General features: G+C 32.9%; 1 protein-coding gene across 7 annotated transcripts in view; it reads left to right on the forward strand.

The window, feature by feature from the left end:
- The window catches only part of ARID4B (AT-rich interaction domain 4B), a 170,585-nt gene that overhangs the window by 78,727 nt on the left and 68,361 nt on the right, over positions 1-23,497 (forward strand). For all 7 annotated transcript variants that reach the window (XR_012133315.1, XM_073241274.1, XM_073241270.1 and 4 more), the window contains exons 6-11: positions 649-728; positions 5,910-6,001; positions 13,294-13,432; positions 20,234-20,313; positions 21,924-22,000; positions 23,038-23,192. Coding sequence is in view for 6 of the 7 variants with exons in the window: in XM_073241274.1 (XP_073097375.1) it covers positions 649-728; positions 5,910-6,001; positions 13,294-13,432; positions 20,234-20,313; positions 21,924-22,000; positions 23,038-23,192 (623 nt within the window). In the remaining variant the exon portion in view is untranslated. The remainder of the gene's footprint in view (positions 1-648; positions 729-5,909; positions 6,002-13,293; positions 13,433-20,233; positions 20,314-21,923; positions 22,001-23,037; positions 23,193-23,497) is intronic.

Raw genomic sequence — 23,497 nt, forward strand, 5'->3', positions numbered from 1 at the left:
TTAAATAAGTAGATTTCAAAGGGGGTGTATTTGTCCCTGCTAGGGAACATTTGACAGTGTTTGGAAACATTTTTGGTTGTCACAACTGGGAAGCAGGGTGCTTCTGGCATCAGTGGCTAGAGACCAGGAATGCTGTTAAATAACCTGCAAATGCACAGACCAGCCCCCACATGACAAAGAATTATCTAGTCTAAAATCCTAGTAGTGCTGAGGTTAATTAAACCCTGCTTTAAATAATAAAAATAGAGTAATTTTTTTAGGGGCAATGTAAATATATAAATTTGTACTCTTTCAGTTTCATAGGTAAATCTCTCATTATTTACCAGAAGGAAAATTTGCCTTTACTATATTGAGAATGATTGGCATTTAAATGGTTTCTTGCGGAAATGCTAACTTTTTATTCTTATTTGGTGATTTCTGTATCAGGGAAGATATTTTCATTTTAGGTACATTATGTCTTTTTTTGCTAGAAATTGGAGAAGATACTCTGTATTTAAAATCGTCCATTAGAAAACATAACATGTGAATTGAGTTTCAAATGCAATCTTTATAGCTGTTTGCAACTTAGGAGATTAAATGAAAATTTTTATCATTTTGTTAATTTTTGAAAAACCTTTCAGTAGATTCCATTTTTATCTCCTCTCATAGTTTTTGATGATGGAGATGAGAAGACCCTGAGACGATCTTCACTGTGCCTAAAAGGAGAGAGGCATTTTGCTGAAAGTGAAGTAAGTAGTGATTTAATGAATGAATGTGTCCTATTATTTTGTATTGCGGGGAGCAAATTTTTTGCTTTCTCAGCTCAGGAAAATTGATTCAGGAAAATTCATTAATACACAATACTGCTTTAATGTAATTTGTGAAGCCTGTTTATAGGCCTTGTGTTTGAGAACTGGTTGCTACATTATTTTTTGTCAAAGAATTTTAGCATTTGTCCACAAAGAAAATACAGTGGACTTGTTTATCTTTAGGCAACTTTTATATAGACTCCTTTAATTTGTAAATAATTGTAGAAATGACATGTCTGATGTATAATACACTAGAACTCCATCGTCATTTAAGGATATGTACATACTCTGTCTCCTCAAACCAGCCTTGCCTGACCTCCCTTTCTAAAATAAAATAGTTCCTTTCATTCCTCTTAATCTTATTCTATTTGCTTTTCTTCATGGTATGTACGTATCATTCTCTGACGTCAAAATATGTATATTTGCTTAATTATATGTTTATTTTCTGCCTTCATCACTAGAATGTCACAAAGGCAGAGATTCTTTAAATCTTCTTTATCACTTGGTTCCCAGTTCCTGGAACAGTGCCTGGCACAGAGTAGGAACTGAATAAATGTTAGTTCATTATTATCTTCAACTTAAACATGATGAAACCGATGGTGAGAGCTGGTTCACTTTTAGGCCAAAGCCATGTTCTAAAATTGAAAGGTATATTAAGGGCTAAGAATGGAGGGTTAACAAAGTTTTGTAAATCAGTAGCTTGCAATTCAATTTAAAAACATAGTGTTACATATTCTCTAGTCCAGGCTAATAAAATTAATGCACAAGGTAGCCGAATCATGATTTCTTTTTCTGGTCACTATTTAGACCAGTGTTTCTTTGGGGACATTCATTTTAATATTATTTATTTAACTGTTGGACTTTATTTTATTTATTTACTTATTTTTGAAACTATTTTCCATTCCCTTAAATGATTGAATTCCTATTTCAATTTGAATTTGGGACAGGTTTTTTCTATTATTATTCTTGCCTATCTTTTCAGTGTCATTTGTATACTACCATTTCCCTGTACTTCTGCCTTTTAGACGACTTGCTATTTCCAGATTGTGGTTCATACTTTGTTTTTTTTCTTGATTTCTGCTGCACCCTGCTCCTCTTATGACTACTAGAAATGTTTCCTCTGTGATGTCTTTCTTGAGTTCTCTAATCAAATTTGATCATTTTGATTCTTTTGCAGTTCTCTTATTCTTATTTTATGGTCTTTTTTGTTACTTTTATTTTCCCTTCAAGATTGTAAGCTGCTTTTGGGGAATAGCCATTTTTTTGTCACCTTGGTAGTCTTTCCTTTTCCCAGCAGTGTTTCCTACACAAACGCCTTCAATAAATATTGGTTGACTTAATTGTGAAGGTTTTAAATGTATTAAAATACAGCTTTGGGGCAAGTGCAGTGACTTTGGCTTCTTAAACTGATGAAGTAACAGGATTCCATCTGAGCTTATGTGATTTTTAGAATTAATTCCATTTCCCTTAGTTAGACCATGTATACAGTTATAATTGGTCAATGAATATAGGGGCTTGAAAACTTGGTTTTCACCTGCTAAGCAAACACACGTCTTATTTATTTAATCCAGAGATATCTAAAATATTAATTTTGTTGTCAGCATTTTAAGTTGGTATAATAGTTCATAAAACAGTGTTTTTGTAAAGGCTGAAGCAATCGATATAAGCAAGTTGCTTGATGTATCCTTCATACCTTCAGGGATGGTAAGTTATATATACTCTGTGCCATACATGTTACACTTCATGTTTTGCTAGAGGATACTTGGAATGTTGGTGTATTCTTCCTTACTGATTCCCATATTGCCATTGCTATGCTAGGTACTGGGGACATACCGGTACACCAAGTTAGATGTGGAATTTATCTGCTGTTAACTTACTGTCTATCTGCTGGAGGAGAAAAAGCATAAAACAATAAAAACTATTTTTAAATTGTGTAAGCATTTCTCTGTGAAGACATGTCCAGGACTGCTTAATCTACCATCTATATATTCTTTTCAGTTATTTGATATTTTTGATATATTTTTTAAAAGTGTTAATTTTTTGAAATATTACTCATAACATTGTTTTTAGTAGCAATAACTTGGGCTTTGAGCAAAAAGTCATATCATACTGGTAGCATTTTGGGTCACTAATCCTAATTAATGAACTACATACCTACACAAAGATTTATATAATTTCCAGATTTCCATGATAGGAGATCACAGTAGCTCTTTTAGTCAGTTTGAATTCCATCTTAAAAATCACTGGTTCTGTAAAACAGCAGCAGACTCACAGAACCCAAGTATGAACTAACAGTTACCAAAGGGAAAGGGACTGGGGAGGGTGGGTGGGAAGGGAGGGATAAGGGGGGAAAAAAAGTGGGGGGGCACTACTATTAGTAGACATAATGTGGGGGGGCATGGAGAGGGTTGTACAACCCAGAGAAGACAAGTAGTGATTCTACAGCATCTTACTACGCTGAAGCACAGTGACTGTAATGGGGTATGTGGGTGGGACTTGGTGATGGGGGAGTCTAGTAACCATAATGTTCCTCATGTAATTGTAGATTAATGATACCAAAATTTAAAAAAAATCACTGGTTCTGGGCATAACCAGCTTCATGAAGATGTTGCCTACTGCCTGACATCTCTTGGAGTGTTTGGGTATTTCTGCACAGCATTCATAAGTTGAATATTATCCAAAAGTAGTTTCATCAGCTGGTACTCTCTTTGTGTATTTACTACACGCAGCTGAAAGCTGTCAGATAAAATCCTATTTCCATGTTTCCTGCAGCCCATTTTAAGGAGCAGAGCTCTGGGCATGTTTCCCCTAGGCCTGTGGAATTTTCTTTGAGCCTTTAATATAGCTAGGATTCTTTGACTTTTAGCTCTTTTAGGTATAAAACAAGACAGATTCAGTCTTTTCTGTCCTTGAAGTCAAAGTGCTCTTACTTTCCTGAACATGGATTGAGGCCAGAGGCAGAGATATTGCTGCTTATTGTTTTCTTTATTACTTACTAGGGAGAGAGTATGGTTTATTTGACAAGTCTTATATGTGATTCCTAGATAACTTCAGAAAATTCTGGCTATTTGCTTCTTGTAACAAGTGAAATGACTAGCAGATACTTAAAATAGAAATCACAGTACTTAATACAAATCTGCTTTTAAGAAAACAACATTATTTTTAGGAGTGGGGAAGGGCATTTACTCCTTTTAGCTTGGCAGAAAGATTATTTTCTCTTCTTGAACAATGGCTTTGAACTGTGCAGGTCCACTGATAATGTATATTTTTTTCAATAAATATATTGGGCAGAAATTTTTTTTTTAATTCACAGCAATTTGCAAAAACATTTTCTTTAGCTTTATTGTAAGAATTTGGTTTCTAATACACATGATGTACAAAACATGTTAATTGTTTATGTTATCAGTAAGACTTCCGGTCAACACTGGCTGGAAGTAGTTAAGTTTTGGGGGAGTCAGAATTAATACACATATTTTCAGTTGTAGGGGGCTTCAGTGCCCCTACTCCTGCATTGTTCAGGATCAACTGTGTACTTTGAAATTTTCACTCTTGGGAAGTATAATTAGGAATTTTAGTGACAGACATTAAAAGCAGACTTCTAAAAGAGTTTCTGTTAGGCATATTTAGGCCAACTTTTTCCTCCAAATATTTTTAAAATGCCTGACTTACAAACAAAATTTGAAAGGTTACATTTCTGTCCTATAAAAGTTACGATTTTTGTCTATTGAAGGAATCAATATTTACTGTTTTATGGCTAATATCTTTCTCCAATATTATATTCTTTGTTTTTGGATACATATTTCTCAGTACCTTAAGAACATTTACATATATTCTAAAGGTTATGCAAAATAAATTGTTAATATTTAGCTTCTCCCTTCATTTTATTTCATGTAGTTCATCATCATTTCAACAAAATTATCTGCTTTTAAAAAATAAAAAAAAAATTCCTTTTAAATATAGCATTAGTTTGTATTTAGATATCTGAGATTTTTAAAGAAAAATCTAAGTTGATGTACATCTTTTCTTACAATGCCCTGGTTCATAACTTTGAGAAGTCTACCCTAAGGTAGTTAATTCCTCACCCTCACTTTGGGGATCTTTTGTTCCTTTGGTGTTCATGAAATTGTCTGTAAGAGCAAAGGTTCTTTTGGAGGGATGAAAGGAATAGGAACTGGGGAAAATCTTAAAAATGCAAAAGTAACGGAATACTACCCAAATTGATATTTGGAGATAATCAGGTGGGATAGTATCTTCAGACTGATACCTTAACTTTTTAGTTACATGAAGCTTTCAGGGAATAATGGCAAGAATTATCCAACACTGAGAAATGAAGAAAGTCAATTCAGAATCCCTTTTTCTTCATTGTGCTTTTAGCCAACAACTGATTCCTTGTCTATAAGTCATTATTATTGGATGAGAGGGACAAAGGGGTTGACATCAACTGTCAGTCGATAAAAAAAAGAAATGTTCATTTATTGATTACTATCCTCATTTCCTCATTATCAAGCACAAATTGGGTGCTGCATATTAAAAAGGGAAAATGAAATATTAACTGTAGGAAAACTAATTTTTACATTTCCCTTAAAAAAGGTTTATTGCCGAAAATGTTTGCAGAGGAATAATACAGCCTATCTGAAGCCATTTTTCAAGCAGTTGATGCTTATCCTGATAATTTTGTTTCTTATTTATTAAGAATTCTTTTTTAAAAATTATGATTTGCTATATACAAAAAAAAAAAAGGGGGGAGCTGCTGTTGGCCCCAATCTAGGACTATAAGGTCCTTACATACAGTTTTTTTAATCTTTAATATCTGTGTGTCCACTGAGCTATTTGTTTTGTATTTTATTCATACTTAGAAGTCTGTCAGCCTTCAAATCAATAATGAAATCATGTAGAGAGAACAACTAAATTTCACCTTTTTTTTTTCCATTAATGGACTCATTCATCTTTAATATTTTTGAAATGAGAGTTTTCTGTCTTTTAGGAAATTTGTATTTTAGTCTTCCTTGGGGGAAGTTTTTAATCTCAAAATCTAAGCATATTCTTTAATTGATTTGGTTTAAAAAGAGAAAAGAACTTACAACGTAATAACTTTTGATGGGTTTATGTTCTTACCCACAGACATTAGACCAGCTCCCACTCACCAACCCTGAACATTTTGGCACTCCAGTCATAGGAAAGAAAACAAATAGAGGAAGAAGATCTAATCATATGTAAGTCCATTTTCATAACTGTTAGCTGATATCATTTCTCCTTCTAGTATTGTCTAAATAGTTCATTTTAAATTGTAATTTGCAAAATGCTAACTGGATATAATAGTAGTTTCAGACTCCTCAGCATGGATGCTTGACGTTCTACATGTTTAGACAACTTTCACAGCTATATTTATCTATCTCCTGTTTCTCCCTACATGTTTTCTTGATGCTGTAGTCAAAATGGAACTAGTCATTATTCTCTGAATGCATCCTTTGTTTATATCATGCTTTTATTCATGCTGCCTTTTTTCTGTCTTGAATACCACCCTTCCATGTCCCTGTCTCACTTATTCTTCAATTAACAGAAATGCTCCCACCTTTGTATGAACCATTTTGTGTCTCCCCACTCTTTCCTTGAATACAGATGTTTTTCTTTCATCTGAATCCTCTAAATTCTTTTGTTTCTCTGTCATAGACAGTATTTCATCTCTTATTTGTTTTCCCTTCCTAATAATTTTAATCTTCCTGACAGCAGAAACTGTCTTACTTATTGTTTATGTCATCTTACAGTTGTAAAATACATTCTACATATTTAACAAATTACTTTCAGTGAAATGTGCTTAGGCTTCAAAAGGTCTAAATTAAAAAAGATCACAGGGTCCAGGTCATGAAATATCAGGACATCAGAGATTTAAAAAAAAAACAAACAATCTTCAAATAATCCCAGAAAGAAAAATAATGTATTGCAATGGACTGAGAGGCAGAATGGCATCAGACTTCTAGAATTAATAGTAGTTCTTGATAATACTAGTATTCAGTAGAATGCAGAATGGAGGATGGAAGTCTTTGCTAAAAAGGAGGACTTGCTGATTACCTAATCTAATGGAACATTATGGAGAAATTAAAGATATGATGATAACAAATAGAAAAAAAAGTAGCAAAGGCATTTAATAACTTCTAAAAATTATGTGAGAAAGAAAAACCGTATTAGTATATAGGGTGAGGAGGTGCCTTAAATAAAAAAGTCAAGTCCTTGTAACAATGGGAAGTCAATAGAATAATGTCTAAAATGTAAAAATACCAGTATAAGAATATTTAGAGAGAGGGTAATAACTCGTATAGGAACACTGAAAGAGTTAAAAACAGTTGCTTCCATGAAGTAGAAGAAAGTTGAGATAGGGCAGAAGAATGTAGTTTTTACTTTATTCTACTGGGGGTTATTTTAAAAACAATTTTGAATATTTTACTTGGATAAAAATTAAAAAAATTTTAATTTGTCTAAGCCCTAATATTGTCAGAATAGCCGTTAAAAATATTGAGTTGAATTATTGAAACCTTTAGTGTAAGTGAATGCTGAGTATTTAGAATCAGGTATTAAAATTTGATTGTGGCTGAGCTTTGGAGATAGAAATTGGGTAAGCTCTATCTCTCATATTACTTATTTTCACTCTTACAGCAAACCCATGAAGATAGGTATTATTTTTAGCCCTATTTAAAAATTGGGTAAATTGACCTCAGAGACAATAAGTCACTAATCCAAGGAGCACAGAAAGGAAAGAACTAGGACTTGAACTCACCTGTGCTCTGTAGGCCTTTTTCCATTTAATTGATTGACTCTTGTTTAGGCAACTTCAGTTACTTTCCAAATTAGTGTTAATAGTAAATAAATAATGAGTCATTTGAAGGAGGAAATTAAAAGGCTAATCCTTGCATTGAAAAATATTTAATATTGTTTTCCTACTATATTTGTGATTTGGGCCATGTATTTATTTACCCTTAACTCTCTGAATGTTTTAGAAAATGTTTTTTTGCAATTACTAGATGAATAATTTTTCTCACTTGTGATTTAGCTTGCTCAAGGTCACTTCGTTATTTTTAGGCTACTTAGATTGCAACTATTATTTATTCTTGTGTGACATTTAAAAACTCTGTTCTAGCCAGAAAGAAAAATAAATGAAAAATGTATGATGGCATTATTAGTATGAAAGAGTCCTGTTGCGATTATTAGATGTTATTGTGATAAAATGTTTTCAGTTTTTCCAGAGGCCTATTATATTGTCATAAAATATTTACTGAATCACTTACACATTAAATTTTTTGATATCTCTTTGTAAGCAAATGATTTCAATTGTGAATTAAAATTTTGTCCACCATTGATTATTAGAGTTGTCCCACAGTTCTGTAGTCAGCTCCTAATTAACTATGAGTGATGATGTAAGAACAGTAAGATGGGGTGTTTTAAGGTAAAATAATTTCATTAGCAAAGATTTCTACTTCCCTAGCTCTAGAGAGTGGCAGTGTGGCTTGGTTGGTAAGAGTGTGAAATGTGGAGCCAGATGGCCTAGATTTAAGTATTGCCTGTGCCACTTCCTTACTAAATGACTATGGGCAGATTATTTCATTTTTTTCATGCCTCAATTTTCAAATCTGCAAAATTGAGATAATAGTATTACTGTCTCTTAGAGTTGTTGCAAAGATTAAATGAATTCACATCCTTATGTGTTTGTATAGTAAGCACTATGTAAGTACTAGATATCAACATCATATATTGGATGAAAAAATTTTCATTAAAACCAGTATGTAACACGACTACATTTCTGTATAAAACTTTACATGTGAGTATATAAAACTTCTGCTTATTAGTGTTTATGTTGACAGGTAGGACTATTTTTGGCTATATTACTTGAATTTTTTAAAACAACATTCCAGTATTATTTTACATACATATTATACGAAAAGCAGTTTTTTTAATCTATGAAGAATTTTTTTAATGTTGAAAAAAATTGCATCCAATGTTTAGACATATTTTACCTTTCTGCAAATGTCATCCAGAAGTGTAAAAATAAATTTAAGATAATTTGTAGAATATCACATAGCTTCATCTACAAAAATGACCAAAAATTATGATCTATTAAAAAAAATCTGTTAGCTGAGGTCTCCCTTTCTTGATTATGAGAATAAAATGTACAGTTGTCACCAAGCAAGTTGATCTTTGCTTTTTAAAGACTCTAGCAAACATTCTAAGTTAGTGATTTTCCTGTTGAAGATTTCTGTGTATTGAAAAATTGACTCTTGGAATTGTGTTGTACTGCAAAGTGTGAACACAGAAAAACGGTTGAGAATTACTAGTTTAGGAAATGAAGCCCAAAATGTAGTTTTGTTCTGATTGTTGTTCCTTCCCCCTCACAGTTGTGATCATTCTTTCCTCCAAGAGAAATTATAGTGTTCTTGCTTATTAGCCTTTTTAAGCCTTGGTGTGTAAATACGACAGTTTGAAATACCAATCTACTTAATTAGACTTCCTCAAAGTTCTTTCTCCCCCTTCCCTAGAATGATTTACTGCAACAAAGTCTTGGACTTAGATCTTAAGGTCATATATCTGACCTTCATTTCCTCTTCTATTACTTAACTAAAAAAAGTCTTCATATGGTTCAGTGATTGTCATTTAAAATTTATTTTTTTACAAATATAAATAAGGTTATCTCTTCAGGATTCCCCAGACTCCACTGTTGCAATAGAATATCACTACCTTTGTTTTCTTTTAGCAACTGTTAATCCACATACCAGTTACTCAGCTTGCAGATACTCCATTATTGTTTGTGACCGCTTCCTTTATTTGAGTTTTATTTATATTTTACCTTTAATTAATCTTTTCTATGATTATCATCCTCTAGCTTAATTTTTTGAAACAAGTTATTGATCCTTTTGATCAATGTATGGCTTGACTGAATTATGCCCTTTTAATTTATCCATTGTGTTACAGAGGTTTTATTTCATTCTGCTTAAAGAATAGAATGCCTGGAATTATATAAATATTTGCAATACCCCAAAAAAGTTTTTTCCAGTAACCTGGCAAAGTGTATATGCAGCTGCTACAGTAGGGAAGCAGTCTGCCTACTGGTTTTTGTTTTTTTTACCTTCCAAGAAAAGAATAAAGGATAATAAGGCTTATAATAATTCTTGTTGGGGATTATCTATGGGTACAGGTTTTATCCAGTGATGGTATTAAGATTTACCCAATAAACAAGTGATTTGTAGCTGGTATTTACAGGTCTGCAGATCTCTAAAAAAATTTTTTATTGAGAAATAACTTACATATCATAAAATTCACCCTTTTAAAGTGTGCAGTGCTTAGTATATTCACAAAATTGTTTAGCCAGCACCATTAATTCTAGAAGATTTAAAAATATTTGCTGTTTTATTTTGATAGGAGTATTTGATTCTAGTTTCCTTTTTGATAAAAATTGGGAAAATAAATTGAAACCCCTTTTCAGTTGAATGCATGTCTATATATTCTGTATGTTTTAATTTCTAAGAAGCTGTACACTGTTAGTCTCCCTGATACTGATGAATACAGATTTTTTATTTAGTGTACAAAATTTGAAACTGAGTTATTTGCCTGAAAAATAATAAGGATGATTGATGTCAGAATTGCATTTCAAAAGTTGAACCAGTTAAGTTCTTGGCTTAATTTTCTATTTGCTTCTCATCATTTGCTGCTTTTGGCACCTGTCTTATCTAAAGTTGTTCTTACTTGATTTACAATTATTTTACCATTAATAGTGATGTGATCAGCTTTATGTGATAGCTGTTATTCTTTGTGTAAACATTTCCATGTAATTAGCTTTGTTTCCAGTGGCATCATCAGATGCTATTTCACAAAGACAGTGCACTATTTTGTTGTGGCTTTATAAACAAATTCCTTACTACCAAAGAAGGAACAATGTCAGAGGAGAATAAAAACCAAACATGTTCTTTGTTTATTCTGTATTTGCTCCCTTAAAATATTTTTGATGCTCATTTTAGTTCCTCAATTTATTGAGTATTTGTCTTGTGGAAATAATTTCCTGGCTAAAAAGTCCTCTAAAGGGAAAAGTTAAAGGAGGTTTAGATGTAATGGCACAGTTTAATCTGGTTGTATACATTATGCTGATTTCATACATTTTGTGATTTCAGGAGAAATAAAATCAGATGTACCATGGTAGAAAGAAATAAACCTGTTCAGTTATTTAGTCAGCAAATATTTACTGAGTATCTTTGCTGTGCCAGGCACTGTTCAGGTACTTCTTGGGTTATATCAGTGAACAAAGCAGGCGTTTATAAAATCTCTGCCTTATATTCTCTCATGGGGGGAGATAGACAATAAAGTAAAAAGCATAAGGAATACATAAATTATATAGTAGGATAGACCTGTAAGTGCTGAGAAAATACTAAGAATAAGGTGAGAGATTGAGGTGGGCAGGTTGTAAATTTAAATAAGATATCAGGGTAACTTGATTGAAGTGACATTTGAATAGAGATTTAGGGGAGGTGAGAGTTTTCATATGTCTTAGGATATAGCTGGTGGAGAAAGGTTTTTAAACTTGGAATAGAAATAACATCCCATGGGAATGCTGATGAGAGTCAATTTTAGTAGAGGCAGAACAATTGATACAGGAGAGAGAGGCAAACATCGTTGGAACAAAGTCTTGGTGAGAAGGGGATCTAGTCCATAAAAGGGGAATGGTTTTAGAGTGGAATAGGAACATTTCATATGTAAGGTGGATAGATGTTTTATGTAGCTGATGGTTTTTTAATATATATATGACTTTTGGTGTCTGAAATCTTCATACTGGGTAAATCTTAAAAAAGAAATGAGAATTTTTATAGAGATGCAGATGACTTTGTTAGCCAAGTAAAACCCAGCTTTCTCTTTGTGTGTTTCACAGATTATATACATGTTATCTGTGACATTATGACTTACTTTCTTGCTAATGATAATGACATAAAGGGCAGCCATAAAACCCTAGCTGAATGAGTCTTCGAATACTTTGAAAAAGCAGTAATTACAGTTTTAAGGTTGGTTGTATTCTACAACCATGAGAAAGTGGAGAGAGAAAAGTCATTGCCCTTGAGAAGTAATTCTAATCAAGTAGAAGTCAGACTTGTGAAGTCTATCATTACTATCCCAAGCTATGTGCCTATTTGTAAGGTTTTCTGTTCTGCTAATATGAAGGTATGTTGGTTTTTTCCTACTACCTATTACCTACTTTCGAAGTAGGGGTAAACTGCTTTAAGTGCCATTTAAAGTATAGTATTTCTGCTTGGTAGCAAACTTTGAAGATGTGCTTTGTTTTTACCAGGGAGCAATTTTTAAGTATTTGATTGATCATTGAAATCAAATAGTAGTAGTCCCTGTATCACTCTGAAGTATTTTATATTATTATAATAGCTTTTGTTTCTTTTATATTTATATTAGAATATATAAATAAAAAGTGACATTTTTATATTGTCATCCTTTTGTAAAGTCATCAAAGACAAATTGAGAAAATAATTGAATTTACACTGGATTGATAAATAGATAATTACCACCAAATAGATAAATTGTGCTTAAAGTTTTAAAATAATATGTCAATTTACATTTTTTGTCAGTGAACTTGGTCATTGCCAGCGATCTCAAAAATGTTTTCATCCTTGTAGGTAATCAATACTAGTCATTATTCTATTTTATCTTACAAAAAGAACATACATTTCAGTCTATTCAACATTTCTTAATGTCTTTGCTTATTTTGAGCATAATGAGGAGTCAGTTGTTAGAACTTTTATTTTCTTTAGCATTGATTGTGGGCTTTCTTGGAAACAGATTCGGAGTAGAATCTTTTGTTTTGTGTTTTTTTTTTCCTCTTTGAGTTTTCCTTTTTACTATACTCTAACATCATATGGATGTTTTATAGTTATTTTTTCTTCTGACAGTTAATGTCTAATTTACTGGTCCAATAATGTAACTGAAAGGAATTTTTAACGTAATACAAAAGAACAATATTGTGTATTGTATGAATACCTAGTTTGTGTATATTGGATATTAAGGATAGCAGTAGTGATCAAACTATCTCCTCTCCCCTTTGCAACCTCCAGTCTATAAAGATCTGCCTTCTCCTTTTTAAAATTGGCTTTGTACTGGGAGTATAAAATTATTATCTCTAGAACTCTGAGAGTAGGATCTGGTATGTTTTAGTGTAGTATTGGGATGTCATATGGGGCCTTCAGCTTTTTGAAAATTTTGGGGCCAGTTTTACTTTGTTCTAATCTTCCCCCTTAGTCTTTTAAACTATAATTAAACAAACAAAGATTTTTTGGAAAATGATGTTCTTTCCTCAAATGATAACCCTATTTGTTGTTACTTAGAAATTTAGAAAACAATTAAAAAATATAAATTAGCTGTTATTAAAGGATTTAGAAAATAGGGTAAGATCTCTAGAATACCTGTATTCATCAACTTGGTATGCCTGTTCTTTGTGAAGATAAATGTAAATATTTTTTTCTTTCCTTAGACCAGAGGAAGAGTCTTCTTCATCCTCCAGTGATGAAGATGAGGATGATAGGAAACAGATTGATGAGCTACTAGGAAAAGTTGTATGTGTAGATTACGTTAGTTTGGACAAAAAGAAAGCACTATGGTTTCCTGCATTGGTGAGTAACTTCACTATAAAAAAGTTTAATTTTTAGCTCTTCAATTTTAAGTCTGAAGAAAAGAGCTGGTTTTCTAAATAGTGTTTTTCATAGGTACAAAATGGAGAAATGCTCTTAGCGTCATTCACTACACACAAAGATTACTTTTAAAATTGTCTTTGAGTACAGGGAACTCATGAAGTCATCCAAGAAAAGCAAAACACAGTAATTTTAGAGGGTAGGTATATGGGAGTTCATTATACTGTTCTATTTTGAGTAGAACATTCATAATGCAAACTTTTAAATCTTCTAAATCCACTGTTCAGAATACCTCAAAAGAAAAACACAATCTCTTTTTGTACTGTTGTCTATAAATGATGTCTATTTGTCATCCTTTTCAGTGAACATATTTTGTATTCTTTATCCTGAGTGCTTAGTTTGGTGTTTTGAACAAAATAACTTCCAGTAAATGGCAGCTCTTATAATTTTAATTAAAACTAATCATGGTAATTATGTTTTCATAAATATAAATCCTTTGATACCTTTGTACCTCTGCATATATTCTTCTATCCAACATTTATTAGATGCCTGTTATATGTAAGGATTGTGCTAAGACCTTTACAAGGATTATGAAGTAGTTTTGTTATATATCCTCATTTAGAGATAAGAAAACTGAATGTAAGAAGGGTTAGCTTGTCAAGCTTTGAATTAGTGGTAAGATTAAAAACTGAAGTATCAGTGTTTATGATTTCTTTTTTCCTAAAGTACTAAAATTCTTTGTAAGAACTGATTTTGAAAACATGTTCTAAAAAAAGTTTTGTATGTCTTTTTCTGAAACAGCAGGAACATTAAAATTTTCACTGTTAGTGTATTCAGTATTAAGATTCTTTCACCATAATTTCTAAATAGTTCCCTTGATGATGAGAAAAATATTTAAGGATTTGATGATATTAAAAGGTCAATGATCTTTGCCATTTCATTGTTATTTTAAAAATCTTAGAATTATTGATGTGTTATATTCTGCACCCCCATCCAGATTTTGGACAGTGATGAATAATTTTTGCCAACTAGAGTGTGAAATTGTGTTCTAAATCAAATAATCTTCACATAATCACATTAACAATATTTGCATTTCTGCTTTTAGAATTAGTTTTTATAAATTGAGTAAATTTTACAAGTTTTTTGGTAACATCATCATGTTAGAAAACAACTGCATACTCTCCGGAACTGCAAATAGCCACCCTGTAGTGAGCATTTACCCTGGCCATCCACTGTGCTAAGCATGTTAACATAAGTAGTTTCATTTAATCTTAATTGAGACTAAAAATAAGTGGTATTTATGCCTGTTTTAAGAGGAGAAAGTCTTAGGTTCTGTGACTCATGTGGCCCTCCTTTTCAGTTTCCTTTACCATTTCTCCTCTAACCAAGCTTTAAGTGTTGTTCAGGGTTCAGAATTATCACTCTATATTATTTTTAGGGTGATTCCATCCCCTTTAAAGCATTCAGTTGCAGAGATAACAAATTGAAATGCCTTAGAGACCAAGAAGATAATACACATGAGTGAACAGGATAAAATGTGGATTGTAGTTGCTGCAGCAGAATGGAGAGTGAAACCCACTTAGTCAAATACCACCATCAGCACTGAGCAAAGCTACCAGAATGTGCAGTTTCTCTAAGCTCATGAAAACCAAAAAAGATGTATTTGGCCCCCAGTTTTAGACCCAAGGTTTAGACTCCTTTATTTAGGCTGCTAACTCCCAAGTTTATATTATAACGCCTCAGACCTCTACTCTGACTGAGCTGGGCATCTGTCTATTCAGTATCTCCATTTGGATGTTTAACCACCTTAAAACTTAAAATGCCTAAACTAAGTTTATTCTCTCCTCCCTCATTCCCAAACTTGGTCTTCCTTGTTTCATCCCACAGTGATTGACATCATTTGCATGAGGTAGAAACCTAAGCATCCTTTTCTCCCATATGTCCACTTCCCTGATTATCTTATTCCTTTAATTTGCCTTTGCCTTCACTTTACATCCAAGTCACCATCTCTCAACTAGATGGTTATAGTAGCTTAGTCTCTTTCAACCATTTTCTTCATAATGGACAAAGGAATTTTTTTTTCTTGTTGATTTATTATTTTTTTATGAAGGTGTCATTGATATACACTCTTATGAAGGTTTAACAAGAAAAACAATGTTATTATATTCACCCTTATTATCAAGCCCCCCCCGTACCCCATTGCAGTCACTGTCCATCAGTGTAGTAAGATGCCACAGAGTCCCTTCTCTGAGCTACACTGTCTTCCCCATGACACCACACATACCATGTGCACCACCAATCATGATACTCCACAATCCCCTTATCCCTCCCTCCTCACCTGCCCTTCCCCACCCCTCCTGTTTGGTAACTACTAGTCCCTTCTTGGAGTCTGTGAGTCTGCTGCTATTTTGTTCCTTCAGTTTTGCTTCATTGCTATACTCCACAAATGAGGGAAATCATTTGGTATTTGTCTTTCTCTGCCTGACTTATTTCAGTGAGCATAATACCCTGATGTATCTATGCATGTTGTTGCAAATGGTACAATTTGTTTCTTTCTTATGGCTGAATAATATTCCATTGTGTATATGTGCCACATCTTCTTTATCCATTCATCTACTGATGGACACTTAGGTTGCTTCCATTTCTTGGCTATTGTAAATAGTGCTGTGATAAATATAGGGGTGCATATGTCTTTTTGAATCTGAGAAGTTGCTTCCTTTGGGTAAATTCCTAGAAGTGGAATTCCTGGGTCAAGTGGTATTTATATTTTTAGTTTTTTGAGGAACCTCCATATTGCTTCCCACAATGGATGAACTAGTTTACATTCCCAATAGCAGTATAGGAGGGTTCCCCTTTCTCTGCATCCTCGCCCGCATTTGTTGTTCCTAGTCTTTTCTATGTTGGCCATCCTAACTGGTGTGAGGTGATATCTCATTGTGGTTTTTTTTTTAATAGTTCAAAATTCAGTTTTTATTGTTCTTTGAGCTTTCTTTCTTTTCGTCTGCTCATAAATTAATTAATTAATTTATTTATTTTGGTATCATTAATATGCAATCACATGAGCAGCATTGAGGTTACTAGATTCCCCCCATTGTCAAGTCCCACCACATACCCCATTTCAGTCACTGTCCATCAGCATAGTAAGATGCTGTAGAGTCACTACTTGTCTTTTCTGTGCTATACTGCCTTCCCTGTGTACCCCCCCAATAGTATGTGTGCTAACAATAATGTCCCTTATTCCCCTTCTCCTTCCCTTCCAACCCTTCCCCCTCAGTCCCTTTCCCTTTGGTAACTGTTAGTCCATTCTTGGGTTCTGTGAGTCTGCTGCTGTTTTGTTCCTTCAGTTTTTGCTTTGTTCTTATGCTCTACACATGAGTGAAATCATTTAATACTTGTCTATCTCTGCCTGGCTTATTTCACTGAGCATAATACCCTCTAGCTCCATCCATGTTGTTGCAAATGGTAGGATTTGTTTTCCTTTTATGCCTGCATAATATTCTATTGTGTATATGTACCACATCTTCTTTATCCATTCATCTACTGATGGACACTTAGGTTGCTCCCATTTCTTGGCTATTGTAAATAGTGCTGCATAAACATAGGGGTGTATATGTCTTTTTCAAACTGGAGTGCTGCATTCTTAGGGTAAATTCCTAGGAGTAGAATCCCTGGGTCAAATGGTATTTCTATTTTGAGTTTTTTGAGGAACCTCCATACTGCTTTCCACAATGGTTGAACTAGTTACATTCCCACCAGCAGTGTAGGAGGGTTCCCATTTCTCCAAATCCTCACCAACATTTGTTGTTGTTTGTCTTTTGGATCTTGGCCATCCTATCTGTTGTGAGGTGATATCTTCACTGTGGTTTTAATTTGCATTTCTCTGATGATTAGTGATGTGGGTCATCTTTTCATGTGTCTGTTGGCCATCTGAATTTCTTGTTAGGAAAAGTGTTCACATCCTCTGCCCATTTTTTAATTGGCTTATTTGCTCCTTGTTTGTTGAGGTGCATGAGCTCTTTGTATATTTTAGATTTCAACCCCTTATTGGATATGTCATTTATGAATATATTCTCCCATACTGTAGGATGTCTTTTGTTCTACTGATGGTGTCCTTTGCTGTACAGAAGCTTTTTAGTTTGATATAGTCCCGCTTGTTCATTTTTGCTTTTGTTTCCCTTGCCCATGGAGATATGTTTATGAAGAAGTTGCTCATGTTTATATTCAAGAGTGTTTTGCCTATGTTTTCTTCTAAAAGTTTTATGGTTTTATGACTTATTCAGATCTTTGATCCATTTTGACTTTACTTTTGTGTATGAAGTTAGACAGCAGTCCAGTTTGATTCTCTTACATGTAGCTCTCCAGTTTTGCCAACAGCAGCTGTTGAAGAGGTTGTCATTTCCCCATTGTATGTCCTTGACTCCTTTATTGTGTATTAATTGACCATATATGCTTGGGTTAATATCTGAACTCTCTATTCTCTTCCACTGGTCTATGGGTCTGTTCTTGTGCCAGTACCAAATTGTCTTGATTACTATGGCTTTGTAGTAGATCTTGAAGTTGGGAAGTGAGATCCCCCCTGCTTTATTCTTCCTTGTCAGGATTGCTTTGGCTGTTCGGGGTCTTTTGTGGTTCCAAATGAATTTTAGAACTATTTGTGCCAGTTTGTTGAAGAATGCTGTTGGTATTTTGATATGGATTGCATTGGATCTGTAGATGGCTTTAGGCAGGATGGCCATTTTGACAATATTAATTCTTCCTAGCCAAGAGCATGGGATGAATTTCCATTTATTTGTATCCTCCTTAATTTCTCTTAGGAGTGTCTTAATTGTTTTCAGAATATAGGTCTTTCGCTTCCTTGGTTAGATTTATTTCTAGGTATTTTATTCTTTTTGATGCAATTGTGAATTGAATTGTTTTCCAGCTTTCTCTTTCTGCTAGTTCATCATTAGTGTATAGGAATTTAACAGATTTCTGTGTATTAATTTTGTATCCTGCAACTTTGCTGAATTCAGATATTAGTGTTAGTAGTTTTGGATTGGATCCTTTAGGGTTTTTTATATACAATATCATGTCATCTTCAAACAGTGACAGTTTGACTTCTTCCTTACCAATCTGGTTGCCTTTTATTTCTTTGTGTTGTCTGATTTCCATGGCTATGACATCCAGAACTATGTTGAATAAAAGCGGGGAGAGTGGGCATCCTTGTCTTGTTTCCAATCTTAGAGGAAATGCTTTCAGCTTCTCACTGTTAAGTATGAAGTTGGCTGTGGGTTTGTCATTTATGGCCTTTATCATGTTGAGGTACTTGCCCTCTCTCCCCATTTTGTTGAGAGTTTTTATCATGAATGGATGTTGAATTTTGTCAAATGCTTTTTCAGCATTCAGAACAAAAAAATGTTCCTGTTTTTTTTTGTCCTTTTTTTTTGATGTGGTGGATGATGTTGATTGATTTTCGAATGTTGTACCATCCTCGCATCCGTGGGATGAACCCCACTTGATCATGGTTTATGATCCTCTTGATGTATTTTTGAATTTGGTTTGCTAATATTTTGTTGAGTATTTTTACATCTATATTCATCAGGGATATTGGTCTGTAGTTTTCTTTTTTTGTGGTGTCTTTGCCTGGTTTTGGTATTAAAGTGATGCTGGCTTCACAGAATGAGTTTGGAAGTATTCCGTCCTCTTCTATTTTTTGGAAAACTTTAAGGAGGATGGCTATTATGTCTTCACTAAATGTCTGATCAAATTCAGCGGTGAATCTGTCGGGTGCGGGAGTTTTCTTTTTGAGTGGTTTTTTGATTACTGATTCAATTTCATTTCTGGTAATTGGTCTGTCTAGATTTTCTGTTTCTTCCTGGGTCAGTCTTGGAAGGTTTTATTTTTCTAGAAAGTTGTCCATTTCTTCTAGGTTATCCAGTTTGTTAGCATGTAGATTTTCATAGTAGTCTCTCATAATTCTTTGTTTTTCTGTGGTGTCCATAGTGATTTTTCCTTTTTCCTTTTTGATGCTGTTTATGTGTGTAGATTCTCTTTTTTTCTTATAAGTCTGGCTAGGGGTTTATCTATTTTGTTTATTTTCTCAAAGAACCAGCTCTTGGTTTCATTAATTTTTCCTATTGTTTTATTCTTCTCAATTTTATTGATTTCTTCTCTGATCTTTATTATGTTCCTCCTTCTGCTGACTTTGGGCTTCATTTGTTCTACTTTTTCCCATTTCAATAATTGTGAATTTAGACTTAATTTGGGAAGGAAGATATCCACTTTAAAATGTTTAGAATGGGTAGTGCTTTAATGAAATTTTAGTGTTTGTTAAAGTATGTATCTAAATGTAAATAATAATTAGAACCTCATCTCTGTCTTTTCTAGGACAGAGATTCCTCTGATTAAGATTCTGTTTCTGATCCCATTTTGGTGCCTGTGATTTCCCTAGCCATGATATGAACTCTCTAGCTCTTTTTAGATCCCTGATCCACTTCCATTCTAGCTATTTTCTGCCTAGAACTTGGTCGACAGCTTCAGCTAGTCATAGACATGACTACTTTCAACACCATGCTTGGGTGCCAGAGAACAATTTGGATGGTCCAGAGAGCTGGAAATATACAGGATATAAATTTTAAAAATATTTGTGTGTGTCCCCACATGTGTGTACCTACGTGCTTACCCTCAAACTCAAATCAGTTTTTAAACTTAAACCTGTATTTTTTAAAAGGATTTAAATAGTTCTTATGTCATATATCTGTAAATGTGCTTTTAGTTATAATTGTTCCACACTTTTTTTTAAAGGTGGTTTGTCCTGATTGTAGTGATGAAATTGCTGTGAAAAAAGACAATATTCTTGTTCGATCTTTCAGAGATGGCAAATTGTAAGTATAACTCACGTGGGATAAAAAATATTGTGCTATTCCAAATTAGGATCATAAATTAGGTTTTTACTTTTACTTTTCATCATACTGAATGTTTCAAAGTGTGAGTGTTTTCATATTATCATGAAGTGTGATAGTGTTACAGTATGTCTTGCCTTGTTGGTTTGGTTTTTTTATATACTAGACTCTCAGTACTTTTTAATTTGCCAGTATTTGCCTGTATAATAGCTGGTGGTTTGTTGAGGCAAATTTGATACATGTGTCATATCTAATATTGATGGATATATTTATTCTTTAATATCTAACTAGGATTTTCTAATATTTTAAATTATGTCTAATTGTTATAGTGATACCTGATGTCACATCTGACTTCTGCAGTAGTCTGAGGATTAAAATGTGTCAGTGTAAATGTATGTTAAGTGTTAAGAATGTGATTTTTCATGTAGAGCTTTTTCAAAACTGAGTATGAATTTCTGTAGGTTTTTTTCTTTAAGAATTTTATGACTAGAAAATCTTTATGTTTTATACTTTGCTTTATTGGATGACTGTACCTTTAAGATTGGTGTCTGGTTTCAAGTTATGAAAAGATGATTTTTAAAAGCTGTTGAACTCATTTTAACAAAATTACCTGAAAAATTTGAACACTGAAATTGATACTGGCTTCATGATGTTATGAAGTTACTGTTAATTTTTAAATATATACTTAAAGTTTTTTAGAAAAATTTTCTTTTAAAGGTCCATAATCAAATAGCATAAATCCAATGCTAATACCTGGGATTTGCTTCAGAATAATCCATTTGGGGTGGAAGAAGTAGGTAGGGGTTTAAATGAAACAGTGAGTTAATAATCATTGTAGTTGGGTGATGGATACGTGGAGGTTCATTGCAGTATTCTGCTTTTGTTCTTTATTTGAAATTTTTAAAGTAAAAGTATTTAAAGTATTTGGAATAGTTTTCAGGTTTATGTAGACCGATGATACAAACAAAATGCAGAAAAGCTGAATGATAATTAATTGTTCTAAAATAGGAAATACGTGTGACATATATCATAGAACCTCTCAATTGTTTGCTTCTAACCCCTCCTTATTGAGGGGTCATTCCATGAAAGACCTTAAATTGTATACTAAAAGTCTGCTTATGAGTCTAGAATCCAGTTTAAGAAAATTGTTAAAAGAACCACCTACATTATAAGCTACTACATTTTCTTCGAGTCTAAATTTAGTAGTTTTTTGTGATTGTCCTAAGGTAAAGGCAAATTCTTATTCTTTGACAACTTTTTAATTAGATTGATGAATTCTACTATCCAAATATTTGTTTTTTGCGATGTTCAGTATTTCATATTTTTCAGTATTGCAGTTAGCCATGGATTCTTTGATATTTGAAAATACCTTGGTGTTCATAAAGCATCTCTTAAGGTGGGGTCCTTCTCTAGGTGAATACACGTTTACCCTACTGCCTAGCATTTTATTTGGGACTTGCATCCCTGTGTACAATCGCTTTCATTGTAAATGTCAGTATTCCCATGTGTCTCAGTATTTTTCTGTGGTATGTAATTGGATTCTTAATTAAGCTCTGTGTTTTTGTTTTTGTTTTTAATTAAATATAATTTAGTACTTCAGTACCAAGAAAGGATGTCCATGAAATTACTAGTGACTCTGCACCAAAGCCTGATGCTATATTAAAACAAGGTAAGTGTAATAAATTATAGTCATATAAATTATAATTAATTCATAGTTATAATAAATTATAGTTAATTTTGAAACAGGTGAAGTGTTTTTGAAGATTAAATTTTATTTTGCAGTTTAAAAAGTATTTTTTAAAATTATGCCTTCAAAGCCATATTTGGTTCTATATGACTTACACTTGTATAATCCCATATGTCTTTTTTGTTACACATTTTCTTTTTCTTTTTTTAGTTTATAATGAGGGGTAATAATCTAAAAGTGGGAAAGAACTCAGTTATCAGCTATCACTGTAGTCTGGCTTTTGCCTAGTAAATAAAATATGGTAGAGACAGGAATCTAAGTAATTTTGTGTAGCATTTCTCAAAATACAGTTATAGATAAATTTTATTGAGGAATATGCTGTAATTGCATTTCTTACTTGATTTTTGGTAAGTAGCTGTTTATTTTTTCTTTGCCTATTTTCATCAAATAAAATAATATGCCATGTAGACTGGTTAGAAATCATTAAGAATTGATGGTTTAGATTTTATTTGCATGTAGTGTAAAATAAGAATAACTGTCTAGCTAATTTTAGATTAAGCTAATTGTTAATATAATTTTAATTCAGGTTGAACTAGAGAACATATTTACAGTATATTTTCAGGTATTGCATGTTCATTCCAGTGGTTCTATGCCTGGTATAGAATACTGTTTACTAGTCATTTGATTAAAAATTTACCTGTCTTAAAGTTGTTTTTTGCTAGACATTTTAATATAAGAGAAGAAAACTACTTGTTTCTTTTTTATTTGTTTGGACCTGAGTCACCTTCCAAACACAGTGGTAGCAGTTTTGCCATCTGTAAAATGAGTGCCTAATATTTAGGACTGTTAGTTTAAGATTGGTTGCTGTAGAGCATAGTGCCTGGCACATTGCAGTCACTTCTTAAACAAACATCAGTGGTACTAGAACAGTAGTTTTTATTTCTTATCTTGATTAATATTTTTAGATAAATCAATTGTCCTAATTTCTCCAGCTCACATAGTTTATGGTCTCTTTCCAGCCTTTGATCAGGCACTTGAATTTCACGAAAGTAGAACTATTCCTGCTAACTGGAAGACTGAATTGAAAGAAGATAGTTCTAGCAGTGAAGCAGAGGAAGAAGAGGAAGAAGAAGATGATGAAAAAGAAAAGGAGGATAACAGCAGTGAGGAAGAGGTAAGTAAAAATAGTTGAAGCCTTTTAAAATAAAAAATAACAGTTGGGTTTTCTTTGTGACTTAGGATTTGGCATAAGTCACCAATCACTTAAATATTTTTAGTATTAGAAAAATAAAATTGTATTTGTGATATTTATCATAATCAAGTAGTTTGTTTATCTTTAAATAGAAATATGGTCTTATGAAATTAAAAATCATCAGTATAGTTAATCCTAATAACTTCAGAAATGTTTTCTTCATCTTGTTGTGCTTTTGGTTTATCAGATGATTAAGGAAATACTCAACTAATAGAGCAAAATTCTAC

The sequence above is a fragment of the Manis javanica genome, chromosome 7 (assembly GCF_040802235.1).
Source record: "Manis javanica isolate MJ-LG chromosome 7, MJ_LKY, whole genome shotgun sequence".
NCBI lineage: Eukaryota > Metazoa > Chordata > Mammalia > Pholidota > Manidae > Manis > Manis javanica.